Here is a 23244-nt window from a genome sequence, read left to right as displayed (position 1 = left end):
ATGTGACAGTTTCTCACAACTGGGACTGTGGCTCACCTCCTTGATCCTTTTGTTTCAGGGTTCCTTTGATATTCTCAGTTATTTAGAGCACATCCCAGGCCTGTCTGACCTTGTTGATGTACTCAAATTGCCTATGTAGGAGAACTATGCAATGTGCACATAGGAAATAAATCAACTTTTTATTGCAGTTGACTCTTTACTCTTTCATGTTTTGTGATTTTCTACCTTCCTACCTTTTCTTCGTTATCCTGTCCTTCATCTCACTGAAAGGAAATGAGGTCCTGCTTCACTCGCTCCCAGATTACTTACACTTGAACTCGAGGCATTTGGAGCATAGCTGAGACCTGAGAAGGAAATGCGAAGTGCTTTGAACCCTCAAGGTCGGTGTTGGTGAGGCCGTGCTATAAAACCCAGCACCTCTAATGGAGTACCTAACTGTGCTCAGTGGTGCCACCATTCTAACACACTGGCTTGTAGTGCCAGATTAGGAAGGGAAGAAAAAAATCTATTAAAACAGAGTAGGAGATAACAGGAAAAGTGTCAAAACAATATCACAGAACTCAAGAAGCCCTGCTTCCTGAGCCTGTGGCCCTGTTAGCACGTGGTTCTAGAAGACATGGACAACCCCCCTGTACCCACACAAAGCCTGAGTAATGGGGGAGAGGGGAAGGGAGAGGGGAGAGACAGAATTATATTAATACGTGTAAGTCAGTGGACTAAAGTAATGTATAAAAACAATTTCCTTTTTTAAAAAATGGGAGGAAAATTGGATTTAAATAATTTCTGCGACTATAGTTGCCATTCTTTGCTTTATTCAGAATTGTGAGGCAGGACTGTGTATCTGTGAAAATACATTAATTTAACCTTTTCCTTTTTTCTCCTCCCTCCCTCTTCTTCTACCACCCCTCCTTCTGTCCCACTTAGGAGTTATGGAGAACTTGTATTTGGATGTGGGCTGCAGGGGGGTGAGGAAGGAGAGTTGCTAAATTTTCAGTTTCGGCAGAGGCCTGTGCAGCCCGGGCAGTTGACTGAATTAACTCTAGGGGATAGAATTAACGATTCTCCCAGGAATAGCAAGCATGTTCTGGAGATATGAGAACTAACTTTTAGGGTTTGCAGCTCCTTAAAACTTGAGTCTATGTTCCTCCTGTGAATGAGGAGCACAGTCTGTGAGCCTTCGACCTCAGAAACTAATTAACCCAGACTCGTGAGAAGTGTGGGTTGAATGTCAACTCTGCACTCATGCTGAATTCTTGATTGGAAAGAGGGTGGGGGACACGTTCTGGCGCATTCTGTTGGGAAAGTCGCCTTATTTAGAGAGCATGCTGGGAATACAGCTGCTGCCCTCACATTACTGCCAAACAGCACTGGGGATGAGGATGTTCTGAACTTTGTCTTTTGATACAACTGTTACAGATGTGTTGGCTGTGAAAAAAATTCTGGCTTTTTTTTTTTTTTTTAAGGAATAGTAAACATTGACCTATTTAGTTTGGGGTTTTCCTAGATTCATAGTTAGGAATTTATTGGTCCTCATATAGATAGCCCAAAGGTTACATTTCTTTACAGTTTATAAACTAAGCTTAATAAGTGTTTGGAAGAAATGATCTTCAAAATAATATACCATTTCAATGATTATATTCACATTTTCATTAATTATGCAATTGGCGAAGCTTTTATTGTCCCACACAAGAGGTAAAATTTAGTTTTTCATTTATTTAAAAAATGATATGAATTCCGTTTTGATGATAAAAATAATCCAAAGCTTGTTCATGACATTGCAGGTTTCAAAGTGGGTTTGGAAAGGGGTGATGTGGTTCAGTTTCTCTTACTGATCTGCTTCATACTTGCTATTGGGAATGATTGGGTGGTTTCCCCGTCCTTATTGATCACGCAGTACTCTCTGTTTTCTCATCTGAACTTCAATTCCCAATGTTGAAATGCTAGATTAGGTATGATGTCATTCATGGAGGCTAAAGGTCATCCTGAAGTCGCTGGTGACTTTTAACTTTCTTTGGTCCAGGTGGTTTGCTCTCTGGCTGAGAACACAGACGGCTATACTGTGTGTTCTTTGGCTCTATTTTTATCAAATGCTTTCCACTGTATGGGTGATTTCTAGGAAGGTTTGAAGAGCATGTAGGGTTCAGCCAGCTAAAGATGCCTGCGGGGAGAAGTTTGAGTCCTTTGATTAAAGATCAGGTTCACAGTTTCAAGTGCAAAACTCTGGCCCAGCACTCTTTACTCTGAGGAGCTCCCTTGTGCTGTGGGCTCTGTGGGGTCAGTGCCAGGAGTGTACCCTTGAGCAGGAAGTATCGATTGACTCTTTGTAGCACTCAAAATGAAATAATTGATTTTATAACCTACTACCCTGTTTCCCCGAAAATAAGACCTAGCTGGACAATCAGCTCTAATGCGTCTTTTGGAGCAAAAATTAATATAAGACTTGGTATTATATTATATTATATTATATTATATTATATTATATTATATTATATTATATTATATTTATCACATCATATCACATTATGACCCGGTCTTATATTATAGTAAAATAAGACCAGGTCTTATATTAATTTTTGCTCCAAATTATTCATTAGAGCTGATTGTCTGGCTAGGTTTTATTTTCAGGGAAACAGTATTTGACAAGAAAGGCATCACGAAGGAGACAGACTCATCGGGGAAAATCAGAGTGGAAAATTTAGAAGGGCGGTAATTAGGACAGCTGGAAATAGAGACCCTTAACCTGGAAATTCCAGGTAGGTGATATTAATTAGTACAGCTGAATCAGGAGACATGTGTTTCCCCTGAAAATGTATTGTTTATACTTTCCTTCCCAGTATAAGAACTCCAGACCCTTAGGGTCAAGTGCACCGTATTTCCTCTTAGTACAGTAGAATGATTATGGGATGACAAGCATCTCAGAGGTTCTTGATCTCTGTGTAATTTTGTCGAAGTGAAGACTGGAATTCAGAATGAGGAGGATTGATGTGAGATTTTAAAATCCCATACTTAAGTTATGCACACATATGGACCTTATGAAAATTACTTTTATTTTCTGATTTACTATAAATATACATCAATTTGCTAATCGGATCGTTTAGTTACCACGGCCCTGGGGGGCAAACATATTTTGAAGTTACCTTCTTAATGTTTTCCATTGGAATGGTTGACGGTTTGAGTGCCTTCACAGAGGCAGCTTTTTGTGGAAAGAGCAAGGGTTTAGTGATTAGGCCTCCATGCCCTGTCTGGTGATGCTGGGCTCTCCAGATCTATGAAACTGGAGCACTTCTTGGTTTCATGATGACTAAATGAGAGTCTGTTTCTAAGGCTCCTATAGCACATATTAGGTACACAGAAAACATTGTCTTTTCCCCCTTCCTTCTTCCATGTGAGTTCAAAGACACCACACTCCATTCTACTGAAATTTGGGATAGAACCACATGCAAGAAGAGTGGAGATGTGATGCTGCGGTGGGAGCTATCGGCTCCATATGTGTTTTGAAATTCTTTTAATAGGATTTTGTGTCTTGGCTTCCCACTTTTTCACAGCTAGAATGGAGCCCATCTGCCCTGTAAACCAACTGTCTGCTGGCCTCCAGGACTCTTCAGGAGTCCTTTCACTGTCACTCTTGAGACAGTCAGCATGTGCTGTGCTGCTCTGGCCTCCCCAGAAGGCTCTGATGTCTTGTTCAGACGGGTGATGAAATTCCTGCTACGTGACAGGCACTGGACAAGGCGCTAGGGATGAAAATAGGAAGAAATGTGTGTATTGTTAGGAGACAATGTCTGGCCAAGGGCCCAAATGCCTCTGCACTGATTTCCTTCACACCATCTTTGTGGCGAATCTCACAGGAAGCAGTAACGCAGTTTTTAAAAAAGTTTCTCACAGTGATGACACTCAAGCCAGATGCCAGGGTCACTTCCTGCTGATACAAATCCCTGATGTGTGTCGGAATTTTTTAAGCATTCCTCTTAAAAGGGTGGATTCCCTTCGGAATAGCCAAGTATCAGTGCTTTCTAGGAGTGATTTAAATGGAACAATCTCTCTATATTTTGTGTCTTCCTTCTCGGTTTATCAAAGTTGAGCCTCAAATACGTTTTGAGGAATTTGAGGAGACACTTGATTCAAAAGCTAGGGAGTTCTTGGGCTACTGGACAGCCAAAGAAGTTCTGGGGCTTTCCTTCCCTAAATAGAAGTAGTGGATGCTGTACACCTTAAACTTATACCGTGATGTATGTCAATTATATCTCACTAAAACTGGGGGAAAAAGGTCTCTTTCACACACACACACACACACACACACACACACACACACACACTCAGAAATGGTAGTGCTTCAGGAGAATGTAGCTAAAAATAAGCAGCAAAGAACAGCAACCCTGAACAGCAAAGAATTTGGCTGCCAATTTATAGCAGCGGCAATCTGTTTTGTAGGAATGTGGGGGTGGGGTGAGGTATTAGTGATCAAGAGAAATTTGTGGTGGGCTCTTCCCTCCCTCCCAGGGATGGCAGGTTATGTCATATGATAGGCATGCTTCTCTAGCAGGAATGTTGCTGGTAGAACACTGAGGCTTTAAGGCAGGGGTGTCCAAACTTTTTTCAACGTTTTTCACCAAGGACCATATGCGGTAAAATACACAAACAGCCGGGCCACTCACTCGAGGTGAAGTACGTATTGCCTCACCTGGTTTATTTAAGTAAACTAAATATATTTTTGGAATTTGCTGCGGGCCAATTAACAGTGGATCATGGGCCGCAATTGGCCCGCGGGCCGTAGTTCGGACACCCCTGCTTTAAGGAGAGTTAGCGGAATTTGTGAAAGAGAGTTAGCAGAATTTTTTCTCATTGTGGTAAAATATACATAAAGGTTACCATTTTAACCATTTTAAGTGTACAGTTCATAGCCTTTACGTACATTCACATCGTTGGGCACCTGTTATCACCATCCATCTCCAGAACTCTTCATTTTCTCAGACTGAAGCGCCATACTCATTCAACAGGAAAACGTTAACACGCTATGTCCATATGAGGCACGTGCCCTCTATACTTCCCGTTAGGAAGCTCGGGAAAGAGGATATTGTCTTGTATTATCCATGGTAGTACTTGGTTTTCATTTAATGGTTATACTAAGGCTGTAGGAGCACAGTAAGTTATGAAGCTATCCTCTGTGGAGAGGTTACTTGTAGTAGTAACACAGGGTGGAGGTGCATGGAATAGAAGGATGGCACCTGGCTTCAGAGTTCAGGGTAGAGATTTAAAATTAGGTTGCATTGGTGACATAGTCACAAGGGTAGTGGCAGTGGCATTCAAAGTGACTGGGTACAGCTATACATCTCATACACAGAGAAAAAGGGGCTGCCTGGGAACATGATATTTGGGTCTATGGCCCTACCTGTGTAATGCATGTCAGTTGACAGTAGTTTACTTCTAATTTCTGTGTTCATTAAGTTAATAGAATTCAATAAGAATGATTGTTTTGTTTCGATTTAACATTTTAACATTTTATCACATTTGAAACACATTCATAATAAACTGTTGCTTTTACTTTTTTTATGAACCAAAAAATTAGAAAACCATTCACAGATGATTGGACAGTGAGTTATACCTCTGTTCTGTGCAATGAACTGTTTCAGGAAAGATTTACTCTGGTTTTCAAAGGGGGAAAGTTTGTGTTATGCTAATTTCCTGTCTAGCCAACAGAATAAAACAAAAGAGGAAAGAGGGACCATTTTGATTCCTTCAGCTCCTTAGGCTAAAATAAGATTTCCTATCCTGTGTTTTGCCCCTCCTAGATTTTATAGACAAGACTTTTTTTTTTTTTTTAAAGCATCATTATTGATGAAATACTTTCAAACAATTTGTAGGTTTGCACAAAGTTTAGCATAAACATGTTCTGTCAGACTAGAGAGTGAATCATGGTGTTGGTCACTGATGAAAACACCTAATTAGGGTCAGTGAGCTAAAAAATAATATAAAATAATTGAGACTGGGTGGATGATTTATTGAAAGAAAAACAAGGGCTGAAGAGTATTGCCTTAAGAAGGTAAAATACACAAATTAACAAGACGGAAAAAAACCCAATTGTATGTGGTTCTGAAAGTTGAGTGAAGTACACATGTCAGAAATCACTCCAGGGCCAGGAGCGAAATGACAAGAACCTGTAATGGGCCTTGGCATCCAATGTCACGCTGAGGAATTTGACATAGTGTAATGCTCTGGGTAGCTCAGTAGTACCAGCCCATGTGAACCACTATTTTGGTTGAGGGATGAAAGCTGCATATATCCTACATTTATTTCCATATTTAATGCTGTGAAATGCAATCAAATGCGTCTCCCACTAAAACGATACTGAACATAACTTAATCTTTTCTTTTTTGAACACATTTAATGATTATGGATTTAAAATATATTTATTTTAGAAACCACAGTGTGTTAGGGTTTTTTGTTTGTTTGTTAAGTTTATGAAAAGCTCTAGTTAAACTGAAATTGAAATCTATGACGGAAAAGCTAGTCTTATTGATTAATTTGCTTAGTAATTTATCATTAACATCAATTGGTAATTCCAGACTGTATTTTTAATAGAGAGAAGGTACATGTTTGGAGTAAATAGACTGAAATCATTTTTTAAAATCAAAGTATATATCACTGTGTAAATTAATCTGTGGGATTTGGGTTATTTTTATTTGTTGGATACTAGTAAAAAAGGTATTATGCTCTAATCCTCTTAACCTTCTTCTACTTCACATGCTGAATAGCAAAGCTTGATGTGGTTGAATAATTGTGCAGACTGAATGAATGTAACCTTTGAGGAAATACAACCCATACTGTGAACTCACTTATTTTCAGTCTGTTTCAAGATATGTTGATGTAAGCCTATGAAAGGAATTTTCAATTTATAGCACTCTATCTCTTTAAAATATGTTTCATTCACATGTTTATGGATTGGATTCTATTGATTTTAAAATATATCTGCTACATTTCAATCACACACACCTTTTAACTTACCATGTATAGTAAGGGATGTGCTTCTGTTAGTCTCCAGCTATAAACGCTTACCTGTGAGTTCTGAGACTTCATTTGTTATCTTAGTTACTGTAGCACAGGACCTAACATAATAAGCCATCAATCAATCTTAATTACATAGGTGAAAACACTTTCGTTTATTCTCTGAGTAGCCTAATCAAAACAATAACTCAATTTCTTTTCATCCCCAAAACAACTGGATTTGTCTGATTTCAAAGGAAATATACATTTCCAAGTTGAAAGTTCTGTAGAAGTACATTGTGAATTGATCAAAAAGGTGAATAGGAGGTTTCAATAATTTGCTCATCATAAAGGAATATGTTCATGTATATACACACACAGACACACACAGAGACATATATAATGCCTCTATTTCTTTGTGAGAATAAGATCAATAGAAACCACAAAGTTTATATTAGAAGTAATAATACACTAAAAAATATATGGTTGCCCTAGAGGTATTAATTGAGATACTATTGATTCTTTAAAAATTAATTTATTGGGACAACATTGGTTAATAACATTACATACACATAAGTTTCAGGTATGGATGCTATTGATTCTTAACATGAAATTAATTTACGACTCAAAATATCTCTGATAATTTAAGAGAATAGTGACTGTGGCCATACATGAGAGATTAGTGTTGGAGTCCAACCATTAGACACAAGTAAAGAAAAAGCAACTCGAAAGAATTGAGTTATCACCTAGTAGTTTATCTACAAGTCATAAAATAAATTAGAAGTGGAGGTCATTTTTGCCATCTTGTTAAATCAGATGTTTTATCACAAAGAGAAATCCATGTTGATGCTCCTAACTGTTGGGTATACTACTATAGAGAAAAAAAGTAACTGAACAGTTGGTAGTTCATCGTAGATTTGGCTGATTACATCATCGTTATTATTTCAGTGTCCTAAGGATTTCAGTTTTTTTTGTATTGCTTGGCCAGGTTCTCCTTTCGAATAGTTTTATTAGCTTTTGGCTCATCCATGTTTAATTTCTTTCAAGAGCTGGTTCAACTCATTGCCTTCAGGCATCTTCCCATATTCCCTGCTGATCATTCCTTCCGTCTCTTACAGTTCATTTGCTTTTGTTCTTGTTAGTTTTCCCCTTTGAATAACACCTTGTTCACTCCAGTGCAGAAATTATAATGGACTGTTCTAAAAATGAACCTTTAATTAGAAATTAATGTTGAAATTTGAACTCTAGAGTTGGCGGTTTATAGCAAAGACACTCAAGTTTTTCAAAGAAAGAATTACCGGCCTGTCAGCACATAAAGATATTCATCAAAATGTGAAAATACAGTTGTTAACAGTACAAACATGGCTTCAGTTTCCAGTGAGATAAACCTCACCAGGAAGTATTCGTTTTGAATTGTGTTCACTATGCAGTTCACCCTGACTCAATATGGATTCTCTTTGTTTAATTTAAATTTCACAGTGAGTGGTGGCAAAACGCTTTCTAGAATTTTCTGGATGTTAACATGCTTAATGTAAGTACTTTGCCATTAGAAACCGTATTTCTGTTTCCACAAATCTAAAACTCTGTTGTTTACACAGTGGGTCATGGGGAAATAAGTATTTAATGTATGTAAATGAGAAAATAAACTAGGGCTATTTCTGTATCATTTAAATTGAAGGACCAGGGAAATGGAATAAGTTATATTTCCCATATTTTATTTATTGCATATTTATTTTCATAGTAAATTATGAATGGCTTACGTCTACTAAATATTTTTCTTAAATTCTCTTGGAAAAGATAAGTTTTTCTGAAGCTGTAGGACATGTAATAGGCATATACTCGTAGTATTACATTTGTCAATTGGTTAGATCCTTTGGTTTTAATAGGTGCTGATAAATTTAAGGATTGCTTTTTTTAAGTCTTAGGAGTTGGACTCTGCTGAGGGATGTAGTAGGGAAGTGTGGTTTGGAAATGACGACTCGCACAAGAACCTCAGAGGTATCTCTTGGCATCACCTCGTGGCCGCAGTGTGAATACCAGAGCATGTCATTGAGAAACCATGGCTTTGACCAGCAAAAGTTCAACTTCCTTCTGTGGTTTACCTCATTTTTTTTTTCTTTTTTAACCATACATGTTATACTTTGTTTTCAGATGGGTTCTTTCAAAGTGCCACTTATGGCTTGCAAAGTAGCATTTTAGGTCCACCATCCATTATCTTCCATAAAAGCCCAATGAACTTGTTGAAGGTTTTAGCTGTGGCCCTGCTCAATTTTGCACGTGACCTGGAAGTATGTCACATAGAAATCTTCCAGATGGATCTCTGACCTCTGTCAGATGCAGAGAGGGATTGCTGTACTGCCTTTTTGGGTATTCCTCATCCCACAGTTTATTACATGAAATTACATGAAATTTATTTACATTTTGTTTCAGTTTTCAAACCTAGTTTTAAAGATCTTGGTAATGTTTCCTACAGTGAATCCTCTGAGTTTAGAGAACTGTGCTGCAGCATTTTAGAATCTGTCATTTATGAAGAGTGCAAATCCTTCATTTATTTTTGAAAAGTGGCTTTAGAAAATGAGTCTGGTATTTGAGACTGAGTGCAGTTATGAAAATTACACTTTAGCTTCATTCTGGCTGGCTGGGATTAGTCTAAACATGCATAGTTTTCTAAAACATGTCCCATATCTGACATGGAAGGTGAACAGCTATAATTGCTATCATAACAGGATATTGGATAGTCCTCTATGCAATGGAAGTGGCCGTAAATTAACCGATATTATAATACATTGTTTGATGCATAGTATGTGTTTAGATTCTACCCCACAAGAAAGAATATCTATTTTACTATCCTTGTTACTGAAAATATTACATGTCTTCCCCATCATGGAGCCTGATGTCTAGTTGTGTTAGAGTGGCAGGAAAACCCTCCACCATATGGCAGAAATCTGTGTTTTCCACTGCACCACTATATGCCCCTGTGGTTCAATCCTCTGCAGATGTCTCAGTGTTTCTCAACTTTCCCTGTCCTTTGTCATCTCCATATTGGTTCACACTGCTTCCTCTTTCTGGAATGTTTTTGTTTGCCATCCCAGGCTCTGCCATCTTGCCCATGGCTCAGGGTTCCGTTGACCCGTTACCTCCATGAAGCAGATGCTGAGGATGGTTGGTCCCTGACAAGGTGTGGCTACTAAACAAGTGTTCGTTCTCTTCTTCCTTCATCAACTCTTTCTTCCAGTGTATCATCCCAGTCCAAAACAATTTTTCCTTCTCAAGCATCTTGTGTTTTTATAGCAGCAGTAGTAGTCATCTTCCCAAGTTACTTTTATCAGTATTTTTCTCTTTCTAGACTAGAATATACTTGCAAAATGGAACCATGCCTTATTCATAGTCTGTCACATCACCTAGAATAGTATGTGAACATTAAGCAAGTTTATATTCACGCCAGTAGCTCTAATTGGACATTTCATGGGGGAGGAGGTTGAAATGATTGGCTGAAACAAACTTTGGGGATTGTCTGCTGCGTGGGAAATATTCTTGCATAAGGATTTACTCTATTTCTCGTATCAATGAGTATAATCATGAGTCAAATAAAGTTTGATAAAGAAGAATATGAGATACATAGTTTGACATTGGAATAAAAATCTTCGCATGAAATTTGTCTAATTGACAGAATTGCCAATTGAGAACTGAGAAAATAAAAATTGGTTCTCTTCTATGATAAAATGAGACACATTCCTCCCTTCCCCTCCCCTCCCCTCCCCTCCCCTCCCCTCCCCTCCCTTCCCCTCCCCTCCCCTCCCCTAATTTAATATAATATGCAGTGCATTTTCAGGGTCACAAAAAGAAAAACATCAGAAGTTTACTAAGTGTTCTTTTGATTTCACATTTAGACCCCATTAGGAATTTTTCTGAAGGCAAAAATGCAGGGAAGGTCCTGGGGTGGGTTCAGAGGGTAGTCAGAGCAGGAGTTCTTTAAGGGCAGGGGACCAATTCTAACCTCTTTTCAAAATCCACTTTCCTGCAGACATTTAGCACCTTTGCAACAGTATTTTAAAGATACTATGTTGATGTTCTGTTGCTAAGACATGGATGTTAAAAGAAACACTGACTATGGGATTCATATGGAGGGGTGAGAACAAGAGACATGTACCAAAGATGGTCAAAGGAGTCAACTTGAAGGTGTTGCTTGCACACCAAAAAGAAAACAAAGCAGGACATGGCCTTGGGCACCGTCTTAGATGTTAGAACCTGGTCTCTTTTCCTTCGCATTCCCCCTCCTACCTCCTCTCTGCTCTTGCTTCCTTCTTTCCTTCCTTCCCTCCTTTTATCTCTTCTCCAACTCTTTACAATATTTCTAACCACAGCACTAGACTGTATTTCTCCTACTCCAGGTGGATTTGATGGGCGTGAAGAAAGCACACTATACTTCTGTCTAAAAACATGCTTTTGAATTAAATGTTAAACAAAACTGTGTGTGCAATAGACTGTGCTGTCACTTATGACTAGAAATGAAAAAGAGGGCATCTATTATACCCAGTTGTTGGAATTTCCAGGACATTTGATACTGCTTTTTAAGATACCAATTCTAGATTTATTTATCAGTATCAAAGTTATTGATATACAAAGAAAAACACAGAAGTTAGGCACAGTGGGCTTTGGTTATGCTACACTGGTGCCATTTACACTCAGGCCATTTGGCTAAGACCTCAAATTTGACTCCACATCTGCCTCTGGAGTTGGCTGTCTTATGTGTTACCTTCCCACCTGGCACCTATGCCTACCTCCCAACCAGTTCCCTGTGCCATCTCTCCCGCCACCTGTTTTCTTCCTGGGAGAGTGTACCTCCCCTGTCACTTACTTTGTAAAACTATTTTCGACTCTGTCCTGACTTCTGGCAGTATCCCTCTGTTGCTGCACCACCCACCTGTTCCACACGCCAGGTGCTGTGTGCCCGTGGGCTCTGCTGTACCTCACCTTTGCATCTTTCTTATAGCAGTGCCTCCTCCCCACACCTGCCTTCTGTCACCACTCCACGAGGACCTGCTCTGGAGATCCCTGCGTCCCTCGGACAGGACCCCATCCTCTCTGTGTCTGCGGGGCTCTGCTCACCTCTCTTGTAGGGTGCACTGTATTGTCATGTCTCACTGTCTCCTTCTGCTCGCTGACATGCTCAGCTCTGCATGCTTAGCATCAGGGAAGATGACCTGGCCTAGACCAGGTGCAGAATAGAGCCAAAATCGTATTATCCATTAGGTAAAACTGGGCACTGAGACTAAGTGTGAATGAACGGCCCACCTGGGACAGCTTCCATTCCTGCTGACGTGCCCCCGTGGGGACTAGGCTTAGAATGTAGAAGGAAGTAATAAAAGTGGATATCTGAGTGGCGGTGGCCAAACTGGGATAAAGAAGGAGTAAAGACTGGTTTATATTTTGAAAACATAGAGGAAAGATGAAAAACAAAAATAGCTAGAAGACCTCCATGTACTCCAACCCAAATGAGAGTTGGATATTTTCTCAGAGTTAAAGGAAATAGTCCAACTTTTTAAAAAAATGCCTGACTGGGTAAGGTTTGCTATTCTTCAGAGAGTAACTGGAAAGTATATATTTGGGCCTCTCATGAAGGAGTCTTTGATGAGGCCAATCAATCAGTGTGGGAGGGGGGGAGATAGTAGGGATGGAAGGAAGGAGAGGAAATGGCTGTAAGAGGGCTAAGAGGATGAGCTGGTGAGAAAAGGATTCAGGGAACATGGGGAGAACAGCTAAGGGTAATAAATTTATTGTTGGAAAATTTCCCCTCTGAAATTACGAAATTTGAATTTTACCCAGGGCCAAAGAGTCTCTAAGTCCACACATTTGCCCAGGACAGTCACTTGCTCTTGGAGAACATTCTGGTAAGCGTAGGAGGACCCCTGGGGTGGAAACTTGCTGAAATGGAGTCCTCTGCATTTGTACATCAGGACAGTGAGTCAGCAACCACCGGGAGAAGCCCCCCCCCCGCCCCCCCCCCGGTTCATACCTCCAGGCAGCGTTTCTACCCATGAGTCCCAGAGGACACAGTCAACCCACCAACTCACGTCACATACAGCCAATTGAACCACTGTCACATGGCAACTAATTATAGTCACATCTGTTTGCAGCTGGACTAGACCAGTGACCTGGAGGTGAAATGCTGGGCTTCATTATCATTCCCTCTAGTCCTTCCTATTCCCCAGGCAGGGACATTTAATGTCCACCCCCAATGAGTACAAGAAAGGGAAGAAAAATGAAAATGAGTCAACAAAAATTGTATGATGGGAGAAAATGAGAACAGAACCGTGATCACATGTTGATGGTCAGAGGAGCCAAGCAAACACCCTCATTTCATCAGTGCATGTTGTTTGCCGGGAGCCCTGTGCAGGCTCTGAAAGTCCGTCTCTAACGAGAAACAGAGCACAGCCTGCATCTCACATGCACCATCCTTAGTCACACTGAGAGACAGAGAGATGCTCCATATCAGAAGTTTCGTTTGTTTCTCAAATGTTTCATGCTAATTTGTTTGTTTGCTAGGAATGTATCAACACTTGTAGTTGTTTTCAAATTAGAGCAGAAATATTTTGTGAGTCTAAAAAGTAGTGAGGATGTTCTGTTTCCATGTTTTCCATGATTGAATGGAACAGATACGTTATTTTATCTAATTAAATTCTCCTCTCTACTGAATTAATGGTGAAGAATTATTTCCACATCTTTTGAATTGCATCTATCTTACACTTACCACAACAAAGTCATGGTGATATAATAATACAACAAATGCAGATGAAAGCACATGGATTGTGAGCTCCTTGGACATTAACCACCCTTAAATATACAATACCAAGCATATTTCTGGAAGTTCAAAAATGCTGTGCAAATGTAAGCTTTTAAGAAATTGTTATTTGCACCGCAACACTTGGCTGATATTTTGCTCTCTATTTTGTTATTAATTTTAAAAGTCCTCGCACACTTTTTGGGGGTAAGTTTTATTAAAGAAATGCACAACTCAATGCATCTGGCACTCAATGCATCTACACACCCATAAAACAGAAGCCAGATCATGAGCCAGAACGTTTCCAGAAGCCTAGACATCCCTTAGGTCCCCTCTCCATCATAGCCCCGAAGAGTAACCACTATCCAGCCTAATTTTGTTTAGTTTTGAACTTTATGTAAACATAAACAGAATCACCTGGTGTGTTCTTTTGTGCGTGGCTTCAGTTTGCTCAGCATGGCATCTGTGAAGTCCATCCATGTTGTAGGTAGCCAGTGTATGCACAGTGTAGACAGCTCCGTTCCGTGAATGCATATCATTGTGTAATTATCCATTCTCCTGTTTCCATTTGGTGCTGCTGTGTATAGCACGGCTATGAAGTTGTGAACATTCTTGGACACGCTTTTTTGTTTGTTTGTTGAATTGAAGTACAACAAAGTACAAAAATTGTAAGTTCACAGCTTAATGAATTTCTACGAGTGGAACCACCTACCATGTAACTATCACCCTGATGAGGCAGAGACTGTTTCCAGCAACCTCCCTCGCACCCCCTCTTAGTCAGCCCCATTGAAGGTCACTACCATTATTCTGACTTCTTTCCCCATAGTTTCACCAGTCCTTGACCTGACTGCAATGGGACCCATATGGTATGCTCTTCTGTTGAAGAAGTTGTAAAATTCTCTTTCACGGCAATCGCCTTGGGGCAGGGTGATGCATGGAGGTGTAGGGACCCATTTTGCAGAACTTCATGGTAGTAAACAAAATTTTAAAATAAAAATGATCAAAAATAGCATATACTAGTTAAAATAACAAACAGGGTGGAAGTTAGGAAATAAATATTAAAATCCCCCATGTATACTCGCTATTTCTTTATGATGTTTTCATATCCAAAAAGAGTGTGAGCTCTTGGTATTTTTTTTTTTTTTTGTGGTAATTTTTTATTTATAACACCAAATTTTTTTGGTAATGGAATGGAATGAAAAAGAATAGAATTGAAAAGCACAAACTCCAGTACCTCATGATAAGGGCAAATATTATTTAATTAAAATGGTTTTGGTAATAAAAACATGTGAGGATGTCTTTTGATGCACACCTGTGTAATCCCTGCAGGGTGTCGACCAGGAGTAAAATTGCTGGGGAAACGCGTGTGTGAGCATTTAGTTTCCGGAGATGCTGCTGGTCTTCCAAAGTGGTGGTTCCACTTGACAATTCTGCCAGGGGGTTATGAAAGCTCCACTTTCGGTTTCTTTGCACTTTTCATTTCTGCTCAAGTAGCCCTAAAACGCATTCTTTTGTCTTCATACATTTCTTTAGTTGGATAGATAATTATTCAAAAGATTCCCTGAAGAAATGCTACCACCAGAAAGAAAATTAGGATAGCAGTATCACCACAAAACTATTTTGACATTTTGCACAGCATCGGGAATGTGAAAAGGAATTTGAAAGATAAGCTGTTTAGACTTGGCAGATTTCCCCATGTCCCTATTTGGTGGGATGTAAAACACATAAAAATTGTTAAAGCTGTGATGTTAAAGGTCTATCTCCCATCAGAAGCAGGGAAAAAAATCAGAAAATTGAAGACTTCACTCCGCTTAACTCATTCCAAGTATGTTTTCCTATAGTAGATGTGTCAGATAACAAATTGGCATGATAGTGCATCCTTATGCTCTCTCTCTCTCTCTCTCTCTCTCTCTCTCTCTCTCTCTCAGAGCAGCATAGTGATTGGCATCCCTTGGTTAAGTTAAAAGGCACTCTCCAAACAGAGTTAGAGAGACTTCCCCTTCCTGCATCCCCACATGGAACTGGCTTTAATGTTGATAAGAGCTCCCTTTTGCTCTATGGATCAGAGAAAGACCGGAAATAGGCTTTATTTCCATTTTAAGTCGTTGACCTCCATCTTTCCCCTGCCTTCTTTGGCACTAGTCCTGTATATCGTAAATCTTTGGGAATTTTTAGAACTTAACATACTTTATAGGATTAATGCTGATTGTTTGACTCTGGAAATCTTTAATTGGGGTATAAAAGAATTTAAATAAAATTGTTTTATCATATCCTGAAAAATATAAAGAGACTTGTACAGATTATAAAAGATTTTTGATTCAGGGCTTACTTTTTTGTACCTTTTACATTCCTTTCAAATTGTATTATTTGTTTGTGTGTAAAGTTGAAACTGCTATTGACATGGTATGTGTGTATGTGTATCTGACAGACTTCACTGAGAACTGTTGTATTTCGTTATCTGTTTCAAACACAATTCAGTTTAGTTTTCTTTTGTAACGTGTGCTACTCTCTTGGTAAATTATTGGCTGTATGGTCTACTGGGAAAAGGCGAAAAGGACTGTCAAGATTGACTGGGTTTTCATTAAGTTTTTCTACAGTTTTAGGGCTATAAATTATAATGTTTCCCCCTTGAGAGCTTTCCAGGGTTCTCTTTTCTCCATTGATCTGTGTGACCCATGTAGTGGTTGGTCATCAATAGTCTACTTCTATAAGAGAGAGCAGGACCCACAACTCTTTGACCTTTGAGATTTTCAGCCACATTCCCCATGACCTACTCTGTCTGCCATGACTATTTGGGTTAGGCAATTGCCTTACGGGAAGAAAGCACAGGCATTGCTGTAGCAACTTGGAGCTCATTTACTTGATGCTAGCACTCCAGTGAGGGGAAAGGCAGGAAGAGAGTGTGAGGACTTCACAGAATGTACAAGTTCTTCCCATCCTAGAATCTGAAACAGATGGGATGGGAGCTAGTTCATGAGGCCCAATGTATTCCAGACTTTGGGAAAAATGAGCAGCCTCGTAAACTCCCTCAGATGTGCAGCCCATGAGACTGCATTCGAATCTATGAGACTGTGTATATCTTTTGATAATTGCTGAGAGGTCCAGATAGAAAATGGAATTCCTCGGCAAGTCATGAAATTAGCGACATAGCCTTTAACATGTAGGTCACCAATGAAATTGGGAATCTGAGTAACTCACGTAGTTTATTTACTCTTTCAAACACAGTAATTCACATGGGGGATTAAGACTTGTGTTACTTAAGCCTTTTATTTTGTTTAATTAGCTATTTCAAAATCATACATCACACCTGATTGAAAAGGGGTGTTGCAGAGTATCATTGGTGTTCTTTCTAGCAGTGCACCCTTGAATCGCAACTAAAATACCGCTATACGCCAGGGTGATAGCTCGCATGGGCCATTATGTGACAGCAATTGCAAAGACCAGAATAGTGGTATTTCAAAGTTGAATTTATTTACCAAAGTAAACATGAAGCTCATGATTTTTGTTTGTTATTCTAAAAATAGTTTTTATTTTTTTTATTTTTTATTTCTTTAACAGAGCTATTTACATAAAGTGGTAGGCCACCCAGAATATAAAATAAACATCATGGTCTAAAAATGCCTTTTTTTCTGAAAAGTTGACCATAATGCAGATATTCTTAGAATTATCAATTCTTTGGAATTGCCTGCCAGGTCCATAATTGGTACTAAAATTTCCCAAATGAATAAAGCTGATAAGGATTCACGAATGTCTTTGGTCTGAGAATTAAGAAAAAAAAAAAAATGCTTGCTATAAACTGGTGGCAGCAGGGTGACGGTCCTTTATTTCTATAATAGAGACTATAATAAAGGCTTTAGTCCTTGATTTGTCATCTCAGATTTTCTCCAATGGTTGTCATGATCTGAAGTGCTGCCCAAAGCAAAACTAATTGTTACCCACACATGCTGGGTGTGTTTCTGTAGCAAAGGCTCACAAGCAACTTGACCCCAATATCCACAAGTGTGTCCCTGTAACCTCTTATCAGGGGTCCCCTGTCATTAAGGCATCTACTGATAGCTTAAGGAAACAGTTCCAGGAAATTCATTTTTATAACCTCCCTCAAAGTGAATAAAGATAAGCCTCTGAGATTTTTATCAACATTTCAGAAGAGAAAAACCCAGAACCACCAGATAGCCATTTTCAGTTTCAGTCATTTGATTCCTTGCCTAATCTGAGTTTTGAAGAAACTGTTATTGAACTGTAAGTAGAAGCGCCTGCACTGCCTCGGGCTGTTTGTGGGTTTCTGCGGCCAAGCCTGTGTGCTAGGTGAATGTTTCCTAGGTGGACTGTGCAAATAAATGCATCTTCACCCGGTTGGTTTTTCCTTCTGGCATCTGTAGGAGCGGAATAGAGTTTAGCAGAGTTTAAAGAGCAGAGGTGTGTGTTTCTGAACCTGGCTCAGAAGCAAGACAGTTGTGGGGAGTGGGGCAGCCGCGGAGAGGACGCCAGGCTCGAGCCCCCGTGACTTGGGGCTGCCTCATTGGTTGGGCTTTACTGATCTGGCAGCCAACCTAGCAGCTCCTGGGGGCAGTTCTGGGGACCCATGTCCCCCCAAGAACCTCCCTTCTTCTCTGGCTGGTCTGGTGATCTGGAAAGTCCCACAAGCATTGCGGAGTCCCCTTTTTGGAGTATTTTCCCACAGTGCTGTCATGCAGAAATACGTTGTGAGTTGGCATGCCATTGTCATTGGATTGTTATATACAGTTGTTATTTAAGGTTGATTAAATGACAGCACCACCCATAAAACAATAGTCATCGGGTACCTCCCACTCTGTTTCATCAATTCTGAGATGCTCGTTTATTCATGTTTTAACCGCTTTGAAATTGGGGTAGATCTAACAATTGATGATGTGTCATTGTTCAATCAGTGCTGTTCTTTATTTCTTAGTGTGGGTTTACAACTGATGTGCTCTCTGATGAAATACAATCTAGATCAGGCTCAGTGCGAGGCTCTGGGCCTGCCCCCAAAGTGTTCACGAGGTCCTGGGAGACATACATATAAAAGACTATAAGAAACACGGGATAAGTGTTGCAATAGAGGCACATAGTCAGCATTGTACGGGAGCCCAGGTAGGGCGCAGTCAGCCCTCACCTGGGGAGTAGACCAGAGATGGTGATGTTGAGTGAGGCACACCTCTTGAGTCTCTCAGTATTTGTATTTGTGCATTTTGGATGAACCTTCTGGGGCACAGGTTTAAGATTTAGGCCTCATCTCTTTGGTCATCAAGACCCAGAATTTGAAGTGAACTGTGAACATGGATTGATTTAATATATTAGGAGGTTATGAGAATGCATGCTGAAAATTGCCTAAAATGTGAGTTAGGGAAAGAAACAGGTCCATAATCTCTGGACTGTTGTCAATTGTCACTATTTCCAAAATATGAAATTCAGAACAGCTTACTGTCTTGGAGGGACTTAGTCAGGTTTCACTTTACAAAATAAATATCTCCAGATGAGATTGTGTTATGCAGAAGAGCTCCATGACAATGGAGCTAAGACTTGAGTATATTGTTAAAAAAATAGGCTGCACGTGATCACTATACTATTAACAGTATGGTTTTATTTTAGGAAACTATCATCCCCTGAAGCAGAATTTAGCTGTATGCAAGTATTTTATCTCAGAGTTAGTATGGAGCCTCTAGAGAAACTCCTTAACAAAGTTATTTCTACCATATTTCCCCAAAAATAAGACCGGGTCGTATATTACTTTTTGCTCCAAAAGATGCATTAGGGCTTACGTTCAGGGGATGTCATCCTGAAAAATCATGCTAGGGCTTATTTTCCTGTTAGGTCTTATTTTTGGGGAACACGGTATCATACCCCCTTACATTCTATCCGTAATACCTCTGTCTATTTTGGTTTAAATTTGGGTTCTTTGAAGGAAATTGAAAGTATATGTCGGCACCATCATATGTTTATTTTTTAATGTGTTGGCAGTTTCACTTAATGGAAGTTGAAAGTGGGTTCTAATTTCAACCTCATCCTCGCGTTATATTAAGCCTCCTAATTCAGTTTTCACGTCTGTAAAATGGGGATGGCAATACTTGTCACATTAAGTAAGATGACCGCGAATTGTTTGTTGCACCTGGTGGGCATTTGACCACATCAGTTCCCAAATTAGCTTCTGCATTTATTTCTTCATGGCACAAAGGTTGTTTTGCATGCCCGTGTGTGCAAACAAGAGAGGGACAAAGCATGGACTCCTCCCTCCTGAGCCGTCTCCCCTGGTCTCAGGTCTGAACCTTCCAAATCAGAAGTGTGACATTGTCATTGCCTTGCAAATATGGGTTGTGTCCTGTTAACGTAATCCCTTGGAGAGTCCAGTTCAAGGAGAGTAAGTGACAGCCTTCACTTTCTGGACTAAGTAATGCTTTGATATGTTCTACTCCGGGATTGCTATTTTGTCTGTTAGGGCAAGAGACATGGACCATAGGACAAGTACATGATAGCTCCATTAGGACAAATCTAGATGTCACATACTTGAAGACTGTGCTCATAATAACAGGGTAGGACTTTTTTCATAAATAGGTGAAGATGACATAATCACTTCAGTTCAAATACTGACCGCAATTTGAAAGTGTTCTTCTATTTAAAGACTTTTTTCTCTTACTTCCAGGGTGGTTGTGCTGGCTCTGGCTGTGGGAAATGTGACTGCCATGGAGTGAAGGGACAAAAGGTGAGTAGCCAAAACTTAAATAACAGCAAGTCTTTTTGAATCACCATCAATGTGGAATTCATTAGAAACTGTACTAAAACCGACCAGATAATCAGCAATTCACGTTAAAAGCTTTATTACTATTTTAATAATTTCCCAGAGCAATACAAATGAAACAAAACTAGGCTTAACATTATTTCTGATGACTCTGAACAGCTATTCCCCAAAGATTGTAATAATTAGTGGCAATTAATGTAGGAAAGGAATTTGGTTTATTTTTCTTTTTTGACTGTAGAAGGAACAAATGTATTGGAAGAAAATCTGTTGAGTCAATAGTATTCTTTGAAATTGATGTATAAGAACTACACTTAGCCTTTTTCTGAAAAAAAGAAGAAATTCCTATTGAACTTGAGGGCCTTCTATTCAAATTAGTATTTTAAAACAATTTTTAATTTATAACACTTGTCTAGATTTATTTACAAAAACAGTGAATACTCATTGTTTCCAAAATGTAAAATTATTTTTTTCTGAGCCAGCGCTCCCCCTCGCTCTCATTTAAGAATCGTGGATCTGGATAATTATCATTTTCTCTGGAAGGCAAGTCGTCTCTGTGCCATTTCAGGTGTTTTGAGAGAGGGTGCCTGTCTGGTTTTTACTTGGGGACAGCACAGCATCGTGAAACTGTCTAGGAGTCACCGTGGAAACCAGGAGTGGCAGGGAGAAAACACGGCCAATAAATGAGTCAGCTTCCGATGTAGGATCACACAGGAGGTTGGGGCCGCGTGGAAGGGAGTGAGCCTCTGTGGACCGCTGCCTGCTTTCGCGGTCTGAAGGTGTCAGCCAGGCCAGCTGTCACTCATGGCCTGCCGAAGGTGTATGGGGTCCCAGACTCACACTTTTGAATTTCAGTGAATTCTACTTTATAGGAAATGGTTTCATTTCTTTTTAGCTACATGCTGAAGTACTAACATTGTTCTTTTAAAAAAATATTACCTGGATAGTTTTTGAATAAATGAAGTATGTAACAACATTTTTATATCTTTCATTATCAACTTTATCAACTATAATTCATCTTCATGTGCGGTTCATTCTCTTATTTGGGGCGTTTTTCTAGCCAGTTCCAGTGTGCATTCTCGAGAGTTATTTTAAAGGAGAGGCAAGTATGTTCATACCACAAAGATTCTTTCTTTCTTTCTTTTTTGGGGTCTAACTTCAATTATACATACAAGCACACTGCACTAACAAAGAACCCTTAAAACTATAAAAAGTAGAACTTTCAGATGTCAACGAATAGGAAATGAAGGCCTATATCAATATTACGGTGTTTTTCTTGTAACTTAAAGCACCGGGATTTGGAGAGAGGCAGGCCAAGCTAGCATTTCTCACTCATAAAAACAACAGGGTCCATCCCGATGGCTTTCTTGATCTCCACTCCCATGCAGCAGCTGCGGAGCCTGGTGGTACTCCCCATGGCTCTGGTGGTTTTCAGCCTGCCTATTCGGTACATATGTTTTCTAGCCTGATTTATTTTAATTTTTACCCCAAACCCACCCATTAATATATAACAGGGCACATATATCCAGGTATAGCTTTCCAAATATTTTCCGCTGACTTTTTCATGACTTGATGACAGCTAATCGGGGACTTGGCCCACTTCAGTTCAGAGTTGCTTAAACATCTTTAGTATATGTGCTGCCGAAGCGAGCACAGTTAAACATCTTTAGAGAGGGCAGGGTCACATCTGAGTCACAGGCAGCACCGAGCACCCAACCCAACAAGGAAAAGGTCTTTAAACATTTCTTTTCAAAATTGAGCATTGATAAAAACCCTTGCTGTGGCCGATACACTCATCTGGTCCAGGTAGGTGTTTATCATGACACAGAAACACGCCGTAGCACCTGCTTTCACTTGGGCTTGGGAAAGTCAAGGCTAAGAGAACGTTGAGAGAGAAGAAATGCCATTAGATGGTGATACTTTCTTGTGATGAGGGCTCAGGTCAGCCTGCTACTCTGACCAACCTAAGCCTGAAATTGGAAAGCCCCAGAGCTCCTGTTAGGACAGGTGGAAGGTGTAAAATTCTGCACTTCCCAGCTAGTGAAGGAGACGTCCAGGATCCAGCGCTTCCATGATCTTTCCTGGCCTGACCTTGTTCCCTCAACACTCAGTCTCCTCCATTGCCAATTAAAAAAAATTTTTTTACACTATTATTAAATAAAAACTATTTAAAATAACTTACTGGAATGCTATAGGTTAAATCATTCAAAGACTAATTATTGAGTGGATTCAGAAGGCCCCTTGAAATCTAGAGGAATAACTGAATGGTTTAGTATTGTATCCTTTTAACTAAAATCAGTCTTTTCTCCTTTTGAGCATAAAGATTTCAGTCCCATGAGCAAAGAAGCAGTCGTTCCTTCCACAGAAAGAGGAAATTTTAAACTTCCACTTATTGTCTTGGAAGTGATACTAAAATAATTAGTTTAATGATGTGATACACCTAGAGCTTGAGAGAGCTGGGATTTCAGATCTGGTTCCATTTCTCTCTTCCCAAGGTCATATAACAAAGAATTTTTCTTGGCTGGCACATCACTAAGAGAAGTTGGCCTTCTGCAACTGCCATCACCTCCCACGCATTCTCAAAGCAAATCCTAGACATGCTAATTGGGTATAAATGCAAAGTGAAGAAAGGGTTTAGAATCACAATTTAAATCTAGTGGTTCAAATTGCAGGCCACCTTCTCAGCTACTAATAAATGTCTTCAATTCTTATAGGAGTTATTTTGCTCTTCTCA

General features: G+C 39.6%; 1 protein-coding gene across 1 annotated transcript in view; it reads left to right on the top strand.

Annotated features, from left to right (window-relative positions):
• COL4A1 (collagen type IV alpha 1 chain) overlaps nucleotides 1–23244 on the top strand; it is a 145637-nt gene that overhangs the window by 43717 nt on the left and 78676 nt on the right. The window contains exon 2 of the mRNA XM_019731071.2: nucleotides 20418–20477. Coding sequence (XP_019586630.1) covers nucleotides 20418–20477 — 60 coding nt within the window. The remainder of the gene's footprint in view (nucleotides 1–20417; nucleotides 20478–23244) is intronic.

The sequence above is a fragment of the Rhinolophus sinicus genome, linkage group LG04, assembly GCF_036562045.2.
Source record: "Rhinolophus sinicus isolate RSC01 linkage group LG04, ASM3656204v1, whole genome shotgun sequence".
In the NCBI taxonomy this organism is placed as follows: domain Eukaryota; kingdom Metazoa; phylum Chordata; class Mammalia; order Chiroptera; family Rhinolophidae; genus Rhinolophus; species Rhinolophus sinicus.
Note: the sequence above shows the minus strand (reverse complement) of the source record. Positions and strands in the feature narration are given on the sequence as shown.